Source organism: Semicossyphus pulcher, unplaced genomic scaffold (genome assembly GCF_022749685.1).
Source record: "Semicossyphus pulcher isolate SPU_LCO1_2020_fin unplaced genomic scaffold, fSemPul1.0.p SCAF_19, whole genome shotgun sequence".
In the NCBI taxonomy this organism is placed as follows: Eukaryota; Metazoa; Chordata; class Actinopteri; order Labriformes; family Labridae; genus Semicossyphus; species Semicossyphus pulcher.
In genome coordinates this window covers 5,504,715-5,521,687 of record NW_027211692.1, presented here as the reverse complement: position 1 = coordinate 5,521,687, position 16,973 = coordinate 5,504,715, and the positions used below count along the sequence as shown (strand labels likewise).

The following is a 16,973-nucleotide window of genomic DNA, read 5'->3' as shown; positions in this document are numbered from 1 at the left end:
CAGCAATGTATTCACTGCATGGTCCAGCCTTATGGAGTGCATGCAAATACTCATCCATTTTCCCCACATGCAGCCATATTTCTGGTGCATGGCTCTTTTGCCCTTGGTGAAGATGACTTCATGCATCACTTATACGGCACCACACATCTATATTCCCTGCAACCCTCTTTTAATATTGAAGTACCTGAGAGTAAGCTGAGGAACCGTTGAATTACTATTCCACACTTAACACTCCAAGCAACATTGTATTTCAATCAGAGGCGGAATGGGGGGAGGAAAGAAATAGCACCAGACTACATGCCAGCCCAGCCCACTTTAAAGATGAGAGAAATCTAATAGTGTTGGCCTCTCTGTTTCTGTCTCATATTAATATCTATGGAATGAAAAAGGACTGTGCAGCGAAGAGAGGGGCAAAGGATAACAGGAAGGAACATGGGAACTATTGTCTTCAAAGTAGACGTTTTTTTTTTTTAGCATATTCAGACAGAACAGTGGGTCAAAAATCCATTACAGAAGCCATCATGTCAAAAGTATCATAACAGACAAAGACTACTTCACACCCCTGGGAGTGGCTGCCATCGCTCCTGCTGCTGATAATATTGAAAACCAGTTTGAAGTGCAGCACTTTTACTAAAATGTGACAAATCTGTGACTGTAGAACGCTCATCTCTCAGCGCTGTATTGAGTCGAGTGGGAAACCACTACTTAATCTATGTTCTTTGTTACCTTTGGGCCAAAATAGGGAAAGTAATTCTTGGACAAACAGAATACCTTAAACCCTGCAGACACATTCAACATCATGTTCTCTTAAACATTTGTTTTTCACAGTTTAAAATCAATAACCTAATGGTTGACCGATTTGATTGCAGTTATTGATTAGGTCATGTGTAGCTGTTAGTGAGTGGCTGGATGATGACAAGAACTACAAGTTCAGAATGTGTGAGAAAAGACCTCAGAGAGTCATTCTTATAAAATAACTAAACAGAGGTGAGCTTAGAGGATTTCTCCAAAGGCTGAAGTCGTTGTAAGAAACAATATGCCTGAGCACAATAAGGATGTATGGTGTGTATATTTAAGATGCTGCCCACTGATGTCATTCGTCTACACTGTGCTAAACGCAGGGCAGGACTGGAACAAAGGAATCAGCCCTGGCATTTGGCCAAGACCAGTCCACAACAATTGATCACACACCCATCCCTGCGCTCGCGTGCGTCAGTGTCTAACGTGATCAAATGTAGAGGAAAATAATATAATTGAGATTTGATAAATTAGTCACATTGTTTGTTTAATGGAAACTGTCCAGCCTGCAGAAGTGCTACTATGTGACCTGGGGAGTACAGGTAAACTCCATTAATCTTGTTATGGTGTCTGTAGAACTCGAGTAGTCAGTAGTAAAGTTAAAATATTAAATAATTTACTCAATAATGCTGTCTGAATCTTGACAGCTCCAATATGGCTACAGTGCAGATTAGGGGTGGGAATTGCAGGGTAAGTCACGATACGATCCGCAATACAGGACCCAAGATAACGATAATATCACGATACAGCGATAATTGATATATTGCAAGATAATCATATAATGATACATCAGGATATCTGATTAACTGAAGAACAAAAAATGCCCCTAAAAAGGTGAAGTGCAGAATTGATGTATTATTCACTGCAATTGTCAGTTTCACAGATTTTGACACATCTTGAGATAAAAAATGATGTGGTGACTCAAATTGGCAGAGATATCTGTTCAGAGCGCTGAATTTTTTTAATTTCAAATATCGATATTTGGCGCCTGCAATACGATAATTATATCACACCAGTCAGGACGACAGTATATTGCGATAATGATGTTTTGTGCCACCCCGAGTGCAGATGCATAGAAGCTTTATAAAGCAGCCAATTAGGTCTCTACATTTCTATACCTATGAGCACTGATCCCAGAGACGGGGAGGGGTTTGATGATGTGATTGGGCAAACCCAAGTATCACGGATATCAATTTCAAGTTTTGCTAACCAAAAAGGCCCAAGAGCCCATTCTGACATATGGACTGGTTATATCTCCTGGTTCATTTCATTACATCACAGAGGAAAAAATGCATTTAAGACTTGTAAGAATGGAAAAAATGTGCAGGAAATAAAGTGATCACCAGTATGAGCGAGTTTAGAATGCGAGTGGAAAAACTAACCCTTATATATAATATTGTACTGTATTTGTTTTATTTCTAATTAAATTACCAAATAATTTGAACATCAAATTGGTTAGATCTATTAAAACTCCACACCCTTGTGCATCAGGTGGCCTTAAAAGCTCAATCGATTGTCTCATCTGGATTTGAGGAGAGTGAAAACAGCCACTGATAGGAAACAGGCTGATCTGTGACATGCTTCTACAGTGTGCTAATATGAATAAAGGGGGAAAATAATTTAATGTTCATCCAATGGAAATTATTTTGAGACATAATGATTGCTGAAAGGTTAATGACTTGCAGTTTTTATATTAGCATATTATCATATTTGATTGACAGTAAGAGCACGAACGGAACTCCCCAAAGACTTGTTGCTTTCCTGTAATGCCGTTCAGATACAGTGTTTAAATGAGGGACTTAATTCACAAGCTTCTATTAAGTTTGTCAGAAACTTGCGATGTTTTGTTTGTGCTCCAGAAAGTATGTTTACCCTTTCCCTGTGAAATGAAAACTTTGGTTAAAACAAAAGCAGACAGTCACATACAGTATTTCTCTGCACATGTGTGTTGAATGCGAAGGTGGAAAAATCAATCACATAGTAAAACCTATAAGTCCTGAGAGAGGGACCAATTTTTTCTGGGAGGCAATTATTTGGCAAAGCAGTAAGACAACAGGAGTGAGTGAGGTAACACGCGGCTGAGATACGTATAATGAACAAGTAGAGCAGATTCTGTCAACTACCCGCACCCAAGGTACCACAGAACCAACTCCTGAGACTAAAAATCAATCGACAGAATCGCCTCAACTGAAACAAATTAACTGCACAAGCCACTAAAGTCCTGTTTATTAACGTGAAGTCTTGATTTAAATTACCCTGCTTTTCTACAACGGCTTCTTTTCTAATGAAACGCTTTAACAATGTGGTGCGCGTGTTAAACGTTACACATTAACCTGAAGTTTTTGTTTGTCCGATGGTCCAGCGATGGCTGTAAGTTATTCCAAGAGACATGGGGGAGAGGTCTTCCATACAGACATCTTCAAACACCAACACAAAAACCGTCCACTAGAAGCTAACAGCTGCATTATATACCCTCCCTGCTGCAGGTAATTAGGTGGACAGGACCACTTAGGTGGGACCACAATCATATGAAATAATATATATTTACACAAAATCAACCTCACACAAATATAGAGAATAAAGAATGATTTTCTACATAGATAAAACATTTAATATATAACACATGCACTTAAAATAATCACGTAAATCTACATGATCTGTTCCCTGTACTCCCCCCTCCTTCATCGTAATGGTTTATTCCTGCAGCTCTTAAGCAGACGCTTAGGCCTGCCCACTCTTTTGACTCCGCCCCCTGCTGAGGAGACAACCAGGAAGAGGTGAGTGCTGCCTTTGTTTGAATAAACTGAGTTTGCTGGATAACTGCAGGTAAAACAAGATTAAAACACACAAACTAGTAAAGAAAAATACATAATGTTTAACTAAATAAAGACTACAAAACGTATACATTTAAAGCCTGAATGAACAAAAGAGCTATTCCCATACTGTTACCAATTACGCAAACACTATAATACATCAAGTTATGAAATACTGATCATAACGTTTATACTTCACGGCGCTGTGGGGCTTTTTCATTGTCCAGGCTCACATTAGACCTTGGCATCCCGGAGTCTGTTGATTTTCCATTAACTATTCAGTTTTCTTTATTCAGTTTGCGTCAACACCAGCACCTGCTGTAGTATCTGTGGCCTTTGCTATTATCTCACATAAAGCAGAGAGACACCCACAGCTGATGAGACCTTTTCAGAGAACTCTAAAGTGCTTGTGTTGGTCTGAAAAGCTTTCAACAGTCATTGCACTCGGCGTTGAGTTGCATTTTCTCTTTCTATTATCGACGAATGTGTACCATTCTGAGTCCTTCTTCAGTGTGATTGACTGAGACTGACAAAATATTTTACACTTAGTGCGGTCTTAACCATGCTATCTTTTTTTTTTTATCTAAAAGCTGAAGAACCTAAAGAAAAGTTTCTTTATACTCAGAACCCTGAGAGGGTGGCAGCACAGAATGTGACAACCAGATAATGAAGGTGTCTTTCATTTTCCCTTGAGAAAACTCATTTACTCCATCATGCCTTTATCTGCTTTAAGAACTGCACTAGACCATGGAGCTGAGCTGTCAGTACTGCAATTTACTTAAGTGTGCAAATATCCACCTCACTGTTTTATCGACTGCCGTAGCACTGGAGCAGCTGGACTTTAAATGGGTGTAAATTTGAGACTGAATATTGAACCAGTGATTGAACAGTATGACTCAAGTATGTGGGGTTGACTAACGCAAGAAATGACACCACAGACCAGCAGACTAGATGGAGAAGAGTTCAACAGAGTGAGCTGAGCTGATACAGGAAGCTCTTTGGTGTATTTTCTTGCTTTATTTGTAAGGTCACTTGTGGTGAAGGTGTCCTGTTGTGGTTTTTGTTGTATATGAACAGATATTTGTCCGTGGTTTGAGTACTTCACCGAGCAGCTGTTGTGGAGTTGATTCTTAGTTTGATTTTCTGAATGTGACTGTGTTCAGTAAATGTTCCTTATATTGCATGTATACTTTATTTGGAGATTTTATTTAATTATTTTTTTTTATACTTTATTGCAATAATTACAGTTTCATCATTCCAGACAGCTGTTTCTTTAGTACATTGCAGTTTTTATATTAAATTTAAGTAATATATGAATGGGGAAGAAAAGGGGGAAAAAAAGAATAAAGAAATATAGGACAAAAACGGGCAACACTATAAACAACAACAACAACGGAAAATACAAAAATACAAAAATAAAAATTTAAAAATAAAATAAAAAAAATAAATTTACATAAATTTAAAATAAATAAATAAAAAGGTAAAAAAGGAAGAATAAGGAGTGTAGGGGGGTGGGGGGGGAGTTAGTGCCTATTCATTGCAGATCTTAGTTTAAATTTATATAATTAGACAGTCTACCAAGTCTATCTTTAGGATACATCTTATTTAATTTTTGTATGTCATCTCTAATTGTGTACGTTAAGAGATTTTATTTAATTATGATACAGCTTGATTATAATTTGCCACACAGATTATGGTTTGAATAAATTGTGAGCTGGTAGCCACCATTTCTCCTAATTTGCCTTCCCTGCACCTACGCCTCTTAAATCCTCCACAAACTCCATGTGGAGGCAAGATTTACACTTTAAAGAAAACTGCTTAAAATGCTTATTAGACGACAACAGCTCTCAAAGTGCACGCAAAAAAAACCACAGGCCGGTCTTCCTTTTGGACTACACATACATACATGCATCTATACACTACACTACCATTTCCACTATGTTTGATTGGCTGTGACGCTGTCTGCCTTCATATTAGTGCCTAACTTTCTCTCTCTATAGAGGCTTTGCACTGCTTGTTTCTCCGGAACAAAGATGTGACATCCTGAAACAGCTTTGCTGCTTGTTTATACTATACTATTGTTGCTTGTTATCTCGAACATGCACGCACATAGTGTTTCTACCCAGTGGTGCCGGCTGCAGCAGTGTACAACAAATTGGGTATCTAGGAGGTGAATAAAAACACCTATTTCCACTATCTGGAATATAAAACCCTTTATGGACTACAATTGAAGGAATAAATCTTGTTAAAACATTTGCCTTTCTTGGGAAAATTAATTACTTTTAAAATCTCACTGAAATTCAGGAGACTTGTATGAAACTGAATCATTGCAATGTGCACAATAGACCTAGTCCTGTGAATGCCAGCTGTTGTCTAACACAAAGCCAACATGCTGAAAGTTAGTGACTCCAAGAGCAGCAGTGTGATAGTGTAAGAAGTAACATAGAGTCAGGGTCACAATGAATAACCTTCATTCTCCTGCTTTTGCCCTTTTAAAGTCTGATGCTAGCCATGACATAAAGCCAACACAGCAGGCCGTAAACCAGTGGCATATGAAATGTCACCTTTCAAATGTCCTCCATGTTAGGTATGGGAGGGTAAGACATCCTTGAATTTGTACTACTTTTGATCCAGGTTTGCTAAAAAGGGGCATACCTAATATAAAAACAGTCATTCTTCTCTAAATGACCACCATTTATTCAAAGCCTCCGGAACAAGGCTAAGTTAAGAAACGGTTGTTTCCGTTTAATGGTACAGTTTAACGAGCAGACGAGTGAGGTCAGCGTGTGTGTCTGACTCACAGAGAAACGGAGCTCAGAGAGAGACGCAGAGAGCATGAACCCTGCTCCGGTGGGTTGAAAGAACCATTAAAAGGGCAGAATCCATTAGACCGGCAAGCACATGCTCAGGACTGACCGAGGGAGATACTTGATCTGGAACTTCAAATTGTGCAGTAACTGATAATCATACCAGGGAAGATATGCTGTCAGAAAACTCAACTGGGTGTAAGGAGCAGAGCCCTGATGTCAGGGTTTTGATTCCTGCTGGATTACAAAGGAAAACACTTAACATGTGATTTTTATAAGCATGAATGTGAATAATTAGAGTTTTATTTCTCTTTATATAAAGTAGGAAAGTGTTTATGAGGTAATGTTTGTCATGCCAACCACCCCTGCTATTCAAATTGTGTTGACACAAAGAGGGCTATTAAACCACAGTAGTTATGCAGCCTTATCACAGGCTGCTGCTTCTTCTGAGACGTCGTGCTGTTTACAGCCACCACAGACCTTTTCTGAGAGGTGTGAGACTCTGTCAAAAATCTGAGACTCAAAAGCCAAACAGAATAGGAATGCTCAATGAGCCATGGTGTCTTCACTTCTACTCAGATTTAAGTGCAGAATTCATCATTTCAAAGATTCGGCTTCATCCTCCGAGTGTGAAAAGACAAGCCTCCTCTCACATCTATAAATGATGATTCTCCCGCCTGAACCGCATTTACAACTGCCACGCACACAGAACGTTTCAATGTGCACGGTACAGTTTCTTCTAATATCAGTGCTCCAGAAGACTACACCGCACAACTATTTCCTACTATTATCTCTGAACACTACCTTTTGAATTTCTTACCTGAAAGGCCACTGATGACAGACAGGAGGAGAAATGGTTTCCATGGTGACCCCATACTTGTTGAAGAGGGTCCCTTCGGTGAGAATGTTAGCAGGTCGGCTTCTTCATTAAAGCTGCGCCTACAAGCAGAGAGAAAAACATCAACATAGCTCTCGTTATATCATCCGTCCAGGATACCATGCATCTTTAATCTCACTAACATATCTTTGCATTTTGGATTATGAGAGGACGGATAATGAAGGGAACGGGCATTCCACTTTATTATGCAAAATAATTTAGCTTCGCATGAAACAGACGATTTTGTTATTCTGCAGCAAAGAGAGAGAGAGCCTGTGTTTCTTATTTATAGAGCATACTGTGTGTGTGTGGTACAAAAGCATTAATATGATCAGAACATAATTTTGAAGTACGTGATACGGGGCAGAGTGTTGTGGCTGCATGTTGTCAGTTCCTATCCCTCCCTGGTTTCTCCACGCTTTCTAATTGCCTGCAGTCTATTGCAGCTTTTCAAAGTTCCCCTCTTACACAAGACTGAAAAATCGCACGTTTCATGTTATCAGTCAGACTGTGACTGGCACCTGCAGCACTAATTAGACGTGTTATCAGTCATTTGTCACTGTCACTAAATTTAAATGTATTGGTATATTTTGTACAGAAAAAGTCTTCAGTGCATGGCTGATTTCCAGACTTTGTAAAAGAAATGTTTCCAACCTTCAAAGCAAATGAAAACTAAAAGCTCTTGATAGATGTTTGATGTTATTTAAATTTGTTCCCGACAAACAAACACTCAGGTTCTCTCACATCACTCCAAATAGAGTGAAGAGTCATTGGGCTAGCAGTCTGAGGAGTGTGTTGCTGCTGCTCTTAATTAATTACTCTCTGAACAAAAGTTACATGTACCTTATGATTAATACTAGATGGTTCACAAATGAATAGAGTAATCTACATAAGCATTTAGACAGGACACTGTCCCGAAGCTTCGTCTTCTTCTTAATCATTTTTTTAAATTCTAAGTTTACCTGTGGTTGTATTCCTTTCACAAGCGAGTTAAAGCATTGTGTTTTTAATATGTTTAGCTGCATTTTTATTAAAGAGCAGCTCCAGTCAGGTTTTCAGACATATAAAATGCTCTGCTTGAAATAATAAAAGGTGTCTGACATGTTTTTTTTCTGCAAAATACGTTTAATTACCTTGTATAAATCCTCCCAAGGCATCTCCTCCTTCTCCCTCATTAAAAATTCCTGAATCTGCATAGGCCCCGCCCACTATGCAAATTTACAACCGCCCCCTCCGTCACGAAAACAAAACACGTCTCTGCCATCGTTTAGTGGCAACTTGTTGAAACTTAGCTAGCTTGAACTGTAGTAATTAGTAGTAGTAACGTTAACGTTAGCAGTCAGTAGTGAGTTTGCAAAAATGACAATGACGGTTACAGCTGGCTGGTGCATTGCTGAAGTGGTTGCCATAGGTTACACATAATGATATGCATAGTGTCACCCTGTACATTAACGGGATTGGCTCCTTAAGTTTGTGACGTCTGAAACCTGCCAATCTGAAAACGTGTTGTTCATCCTGTCCTTGGTTCACTGCAGTTTAAAAGCAGACAGGCCCAGCCATGGAGATGACTGCTCATGTTGTCCCTGATATGTCTTGTAGCACATGAAGAACACCACATGGAGATGTTTACAAGGTTAAACACTTGATTCTCACTGGAGGGGGTCTTTAAATTCTAGTATAACCTGTTGTATTCCTTTCACGGGTGAGCTAAAGCATTGTGTTTTGATATGTTTAGCTGCATTTTTATGTAAGTTCTGTTTACCTACAACTCAGTGGAAGGGGCGTGATGCACATAGCATTCATCTATGCCCATCATCCTATAAAACGGCCCTTACCAAATGCCCTTTTGTAATAATCCATTGCATTAAAACAGTCTTTCTCTGTACGAGCACCAACAAGTAACATTTTAACACCACTGAAAGGAATGAATGCTACACTTCAATTCATTTAAATGCACACCCCCGTGTGCGTGGCTATCATATTTTACTGCTATATTCTTCAATAGCAAGGTTATAATTTTTGACTCTGAACACAATAACAAACACTGCTATTCAGGGAAAGATATGTGTAAAACATTGCACCTGTACTTATGGATGCAATATAATTTGCAAACAATGCTAATGGGATACATTTCAGTATAATGAGAGCCAGACCTGCTGACCTTGTTGTTCTCCCTCGTTGCCATTCAGTCAGGCACAAAAAAGCAGAACTATCTGTGTGAAGTGTTCAGTCTCTCCGTCTCATCTTTGAATGTACGCTCGCCCCTCCTTGTTTCTCTCTCCCTCGTATCTCATTTGCAGGCTCTCTCATCTTCATTTACGGTGTCTGTCATTTAGCTCATTAATGCAGCTGCACAGACAGCTCTGAGGGTTGAGGGAAGCATGTCCAGATCCAGCAGGAGTCGTCTCACATCCATCATTTATGCCTCCTTGTCTTTTGCCTCACCTCATTTGCTCCCTGTCCTCCCAGAATGCATCAGCAGTAGTATTAGTGGGTTAAACAATCACAGACTTAGCAATCAGGCTGCCTGTTATTTAGAGAGAAAACAAACACCGTGATTCATTTCCTTCTGACATAAAAGCTGTTTTTGCCGTGTTTTTGCAAGTAGTTCGCCATATGTAATCAGCCACTGTTCTCTGTACGTTTAAGCCCTTTCTCTACAGCTGGAAATAAATGAACTAACTAAAAATGGGGGGTGGCACTTTATATCACTTCTTCTCAGTTTTTACTGTCTATGCCCACTGATGCAAAGAATTAAATAGCTGAAGGTCTGCTGTCTAGACAGCTGCCTGCAAAGACTGGTGAAAACATTTCTCCATTTTGGAAAGAGGTTCTCACCCTCTTCACCTCACTGTGAACCTGTGTTACATCTCACTTGCAAACAGCAGCATAAAAATAGAGCACACCATCGCGGTGTGATAGCACATGAGCAAGAGCCGACTGCATACATTAAAACACACAAATCCCCAGAGTATAGGAAGCCTTCTCCGTCCCTGTCTCCACTGTATTCTTGGCTACGTAGGTCAGCTTGTTGTCGTTCAAACCCCTGGCTACGTGTTGGAAGCACAGCTCTTCCTGCAGAAGCCACCCAGCAGCAACGCACACTGGAAAAGTGAGTAGGCAGAATAGAGGACAAAGTAAGACGCTAGTTTAATTGTATTTAATTTTAAGAGATTTTTAACTGTAAGACTCTACATTTGTACAATTTACTGCCATGCACATCCTCATGTTACGACGTATTACATGTCAACAATGTCTGTCACACAAACATTAACGATTCAGTTATCCTGCTGCAGCTGTCAGTGACAGACAGTACAATGGATAGCTTGATGTCTCCTCTTACAGAAAGAACACCACCAAGCTAAGATCCTTCATGGCTCACACATAACCAAGCTGCATATGAACAGCTCAACAGCTTATGTACAGCTTAGGGAAAAGGATATACAATACAGTGTGCTGGTATCAACATAAATTCACTGCAAACCACTTGTAAGCCATAAGTCATTATACAGTAAATGCAGATACAATGACAAAATAGCTGGAGAACATTATTATTGTGAAAACACTCCTCTAGTATCCTGGACTTACAGTAACTGGGTTTGGGATGTGAATCTCTTAACTGTCAAGTATTTATCATTGTGAGGGAACATGGCTCTCTTGTGTATATCACATAAAGCTGGTCTGCACTCAGACAACCTAAAGTTCACCCCACTTGACTGCTCAGTGTCTCGCAGAGCTCTGCCAGACATGTCATTTGTGGACTCAGCTTTCACTTTCCAGTCATCCATACACTTCTTTGAGATGCAACAAAAATATGGTGGAATCTTTTCTGTGAGACGAGGTTGCACAAAGTATATGGGCTTCAGAGCATCACAAATATACCCCCTATAGATAGTAAGGTCTGCCAATGGCTCATGAAATAAACGACAGGAAATGAAAAGCAAAGCATAAACATAACAGATAAATAATCCACAGTTAAACAAGCATACTCATCTTAATCTAAATATCCTCTTAAAGATATCATATGGCCACTCTTCTGCCATTTTCACTTATGCACACAGACTGTTACAGACGCTTTAAAGTGGTAATCTCAAAGATTTCAGTTTTGCTGTCTTTGGCGGCACCTATGGCGATAAACGGTAATTGCGGGAGCACACTTCCCAGATATCCAGACAGTGTTGCATGTGTGACGTCCACAGTTGGCTCCGGTTGTAACTCTTGATTTTCCTCGCTGACGGTCGCTTTTTTAGACTGTTTGCTTCATCTGAGCGTCGTGTTTGTTTCTTTTTCTTTGGTTTTCACTTATTTTTGAAGTTGTATCTGTAGTCATCCATCTTTTCTTTGTTTGTTCAGCCAGAGTAGATTACTGTTTACTCGCAACACTTGCAGAGAGCGGAAAAGCAGCCGCTTGGCTCCGCCTACCCTCTCTGGCAGACCAACCACTGCTGGCTGATGGAAAAGGCGTCACTAACTGGGCGCCGCTTGTGACAGATACCCAGTCTGTAATACTGCAAATGCAAAGGCTTTCATCAGTGGGCCATAGGCTCAATCACCATTGTGTTACCTCATTCAGGAACAGAGAGTGACTTAACAGACATTTATTTGAATGAAAATCTTTGAGATTATCACTTATCACTGTAACTATGTCTGCATTTCCCTGAAAGAGGACTCTGCTCTCTTTGGTCTTTACAGCAGTCTAGAAAAACAGCACAATGCTTTTCACCTCCCCACACTACCAACCAGTTTCCAGGTGTGTCCTATATAGATCAGGGGGCGGGGGAGCTGGATTCTGACACACTTCTGTCCAGGCGATCACAATGCAGCCAGATGGTTATTAATGAGGTAGTGCACAGGGTGCAACAAGGTGCACTGACAGTTCTTAATGTGATGCTCCTGCCTGGTCTCATGTCTGTGTGTCTACATGGCGTGTTAACACCAGAATCTAATGCAGACAGTGTTTGCCGGCTGTGGTTGGACAAAACAAGCATTGCATGATAACATTTGGCAGTTCTGTCATCAACCACTTGTAGCTGTGTCATTGTGTAATTGCGATAAATGTAGTTGTAGTTTCTATTCAACAACTACCCTGTTTTTCTATCCATACTTTAACCCAAAGACGTTGTGAATTTAGCGGTTTAAAACAAAGGTATTAGAGCAACAAAGGTTGAGTCATAAAGGCAAGCGGAGGCATTGATGACTTATGTAAAACCAGATAAATCCGGATCCTGATTGTAATTATCGTCTTCTCAACCCCTCGTCTCACCTTGTCACAGATTCCAATTAGCATACATATTGTGCATCAAGGAAGTGCCATCCTAGTCGAGTACAGCACTTGCTACCGACAGCACACGTATCCTGTTGTTTCTCCTTCACAAGACTTTAATTGTGTGTCGTATTATTTTAGATCTGATCATATTTCTCTGCCTCTCTCTTATGTTGTTAGTATGCATGGAAATTTGGGTACCTCTAAAGTAAATGAAAAAGATCAGATGAGGGGTAACGTGCTTTCAGACGTCGGCCCTTATTTAGGTTTGTTAAAGTGCTTTCAAGTAAACCGTACAGTGTAATATACCTTTATAAAAATAAGGGTCTGGCATCTATAATTCTGTAATGCAGTTTGTATCTGCTCTCTCACTAATGATTTGAATATAATATGTGTAAGAGGCAGAGTGTGAATGACACTTCACTGCTCTTTAAGCTACTTTTCTCTGCTGCTTATTGATTTATGCATATTGTAGCATGAACCCTTGCATACAGGGGTGTATATTACAGATGTTTTGTACAAGACAAATCCATGTTAGCATTCGCTGTACTAATGTAAATAGGCAACATATATATTTTTTGCAGAGGTGTGATGTATTGTAATTCTCCCAACTTCCCAACTGGCCAGGGACTGCAGATGAAATATTACCCTTCTGGCTAATCCTTGCATATTCACAGCTATGTTTATTTATATGCACTGTCCCTGTGAAATAAACTGAATAATTGCAGTAAATTATTTAAATTGTATTGCTAATGTGGACCACAACATCTTGCAATACGATAATTCCATCTACAATCTAGGTGTACGGAGGCCTGGAACAAAGCAGACGCAGGAGCACCACATGTCAGAGTAGTGTTGGAGTTCATTTGAAGAACCACCCGCGAGCATACTTTGACCTACTTCAAAAGCTTCATTTTACAGTGACACTTTGGCCTGGACAATAGTTGCTCTCTCTAACCCCTTCCACACATTCACTTTCATCTGTAAGTGTTCAGGCAATTGTACATGTCATCATGTTCAAACAAGAGCAGGAGTGTTTTTTACCCTTAAGTTACTCTGCCAACTCCCGACGTGGTTAAAGCTGCGAGACTCTCTTTCAATTGCTGCGGTTTGAATAGAAGAAGAAACATTCTGGGGTAAAGCACATGAAGTTGCGTCTTTGTTATACATCAACAGCTTCCTCAGGGATCCCGACAAATGTATACAATAACTTTAAATTATTATTTGTCACAGTTGCAAGTTATGACTGCAGGAGATTATTTAGTTTCTGTGTGTAAATCTTGAAATGAAAATGTCCATTAAACAACAAGCTCAATATTTAGAGTGAATTTATGTCTAAATATGTTTCAACAATATGTTTCAAAAGGTGCAACTAAATAATATTTTGCATCTTAATAGTGACATACAATTATGGAAAGTGTTTTCAGTGTGTCATTAAAGAGGACAGCAAACATTGCCATGAGATTTCGGTATTTCATCCTATACAAGCTACTAAGCTCTTTAAAATGAGTCTCATTACACACACAGGAGGTTTTAATCCCAGTGCAAGGGGATGAGGTTAAAACTTGATAATACGGGGATTATCTCACCACAGTTTCACTCCTTTGACCAAAACATCCCCTCTGTTTAAAGGACATCTCCTCCAGATTAGCTTTTAGCTTAGTCATGTTAAATCAAACTCCAAAAAACAATAATGGGGACCAGCTGCCGGAGGGGATAATGGTGAATGTTGGAGAGGAGCGCTTTCGATTGGAATTTCACCATTTTCCGACCCCGGACTGGCAAAGAAAATATGGCTTAAGTAAACACCGGCTGACTAACTTCCATCAAGCTGATTCCCTTCAGCAAATACCACCGAGCATGCCCTTGAGCACTTTACCTCCATTTGTGCACATGGAGCTTCGCAGTGGCCAGCAGTCAAACTTCACTGGGAAACTACTAAGCAGCTGTGTGAGTGAAAGGAAAGGAAGTGCAGGAAAAGGTTTCAAAAGGGTTTCAAATAGCATCGCGACGATAATATGCAACTTTTGCTTAGAGGCGGATAGTGTGTCATTTGTCCCACTATCAACCCCCTCAGTTGGTCAAGTTCCCACTTCTTCACTTGTCACTCATGCTGATGAGCTGTCTGCTTAGAAATGGCATGCAGCCTGAGGCTGAGGTAAACACCATCTATAAAGCCATCAAAGGTGTTGTAGAAGCAGCTGGCGAATGCAGCAAACGCAGACAATCTGCGAGAAATGTCAATGTTCACCTTAAGAACGGGTCCTGTCTGCTACACGAAAATACATGCTGCTCTTTTATGTCTTTTAGATTTCCACCAGTGTTTCCTAAACTGTGGCCAATAGACTCCTCGACTAATCCAGTATCTGAAACACGCCCACAGAAGATGAAACACAAGCAGAATCATTTTGAAGCCAATCTCAGGCAAACAGCAGGATGAGAAATGCATTTTGATTGCGTAACTCCTTTGTTGAGAATGTCACATATTGTAATTTCTATGGTATTATCTAATGGATTTAAAAGCCTTTTAAGGATTTTAGCTTTGTCTGTTATATTTAACAACGGTCCTGCTTATCTTTTATGTATCCCACTATCTCCATGTCAACAGCTTTCATCATTTTTTCATTACACACACGGCAATGTTACAGCTTTAAAAACATACCTACACCACTCAAACCCGCAGCTGGGCCAGACGGACCTGTGGGAGTCCTGCATTAATGCAAACCTCCACTACAGAGCATACATTACTGAAAGCAGAAAGATTTTCCTGGAACTGCCGTGTACTGTACACGAAGCAGTGCAGTGGGCATGACTCATTCAACATTTAATGCCATGTTTACAAGTGGCTATTCTTAGAATTACGTCTGAGTGTGAATAATAAATTAGCCTATAGAAATGTTGCTTCTTTAATGTAAGGAAAGAATATGTGGAAACCAGGTTAGTATAAAGTAGTACAGCAATGTACAGTAGTGCACTCTGCATATTAAGATCTGTTGGTCCTTTCTCTGCCTGGATGCTTCATCATCTCAGTGAGCTATCAAGTACAAGTCCTTAAGACTGTGTGAAAATAAATGCTAAATTTCCCAGTATAAAATCTACTTCTTTAAAGTAATAAGATAAGATTTTCATTTAAATAAATGTCTGTTAAGTCACCATCTATAGACGAACGAGGTAACACAACGGTGTTTGAGCCTATGGCCCACGTGTTTTCCATCACCCAGCATTGGTTGGTCTGCCAGAGAGGGTAGGCGGAGCTAAGCGGCTGCTTTTCAAGTGTTGCGAGTAAACGGTAATCTACTATGGCTGAACAAACAAAGAAAAGATGGATGACTACAGATACAACTTCAAAAATAAGTGAAAATCCAAAGAAAAAGAAACAAATTTGACGCTCAGATGAAGCAAACAGTCTAAAAAGGAAAGCGACCGTCAGCGAGTTACAACCGGAGCCAACCGTGGACGTCACACATGTAACACTGTCTGGATATCTGGGAAGTGTGCTCCTTATAATAGAAATGTAATAGAAATGTATGAGAAAAAGGCAGTTTAACAAAGTTACTGCAAGTTTCAAATGGTAAAAACTAGGGATATAATCGGCACATATCGACACACATATCGGTATCTGCAGATTATGGCTTGAAAATGACATATCGGCATCGGCAGATATGTCATTTTCCTGCCGATATTTTCCGTCGATAAAACAACGCTGTAATTTTGCCTAAATGCTCGATGATTCACTAAAAAAGCTTTACGTAATGCTACGACATTAACTCGGTGCGAGTGTGTGCAGGCAGTGCGTGCAGAAGGGTGAAGAAGGGTGCAAGATGTCTGCAGTATAGCAGTTTTTTCAAAGTTTCCAAAACGGACAGCAAGGTTGATTTAATTTTATGTATTTGTTCTCATTTTATGTATTTGTTCTGTGCAACAGGTCAAATTTGCCCTGGTTGTGGCTATTGTCAGGATTGTCTCAGGGAGTGCATCATCCAAGCCTGTCTGAGTCGTATGAATTTTACAGTTTTATTTGAAAGAAAATGTTACATACAGATAAATATGGCATTTTGTACATAACCAAGTCCTTTTCTTATATTGCCCAGTGAATGTGTACATTTTAAAAGCACTGTATTATGTTGTTTCTGCACCTGTCAGTGGGCCACTACAATAAGAGTAGGCATGATATCAAGGGGAGACTTGATGTTCTCTGTAATTAGGTGGAAAAAAACATGTGCCTAATATATCGAAATCGGCAGAAAGGGTTGGAAAATATCGGCATATATGCAAAAAATCCAATATCCTGCCTCCCTAGTACTAACATGAAATGATCAAACCTGGTGTAACATGAATCAATTACATTCACTTATTTTCCTTCTTCTCTGACACGGCTCGATAAACACTATTGAATACAATTGAATTGCATCTAC

General features: G+C 39.8%; 1 protein-coding gene across 2 annotated transcripts in view; it reads right to left on the bottom strand.

The window, feature by feature from the left end:
* cntn5 (contactin 5) overlaps positions 1-16,973 on the bottom strand; it is a 108,475-nt gene that overhangs the window by 69,458 nt on the left and 22,044 nt on the right. For both annotated transcript variants that reach the window (XM_069668104.1, XM_069668105.1), the window contains one exon: positions 7,239-7,357. In XM_069668104.1, the coding sequence (XP_069524205.1) occupies positions 7,239-7,293 (55 nt within the window). In that variant the 5' untranslated portion in view covers positions 7,294-7,357. The remainder of the gene's footprint in view (positions 1-7,238; positions 7,358-16,973) is intronic.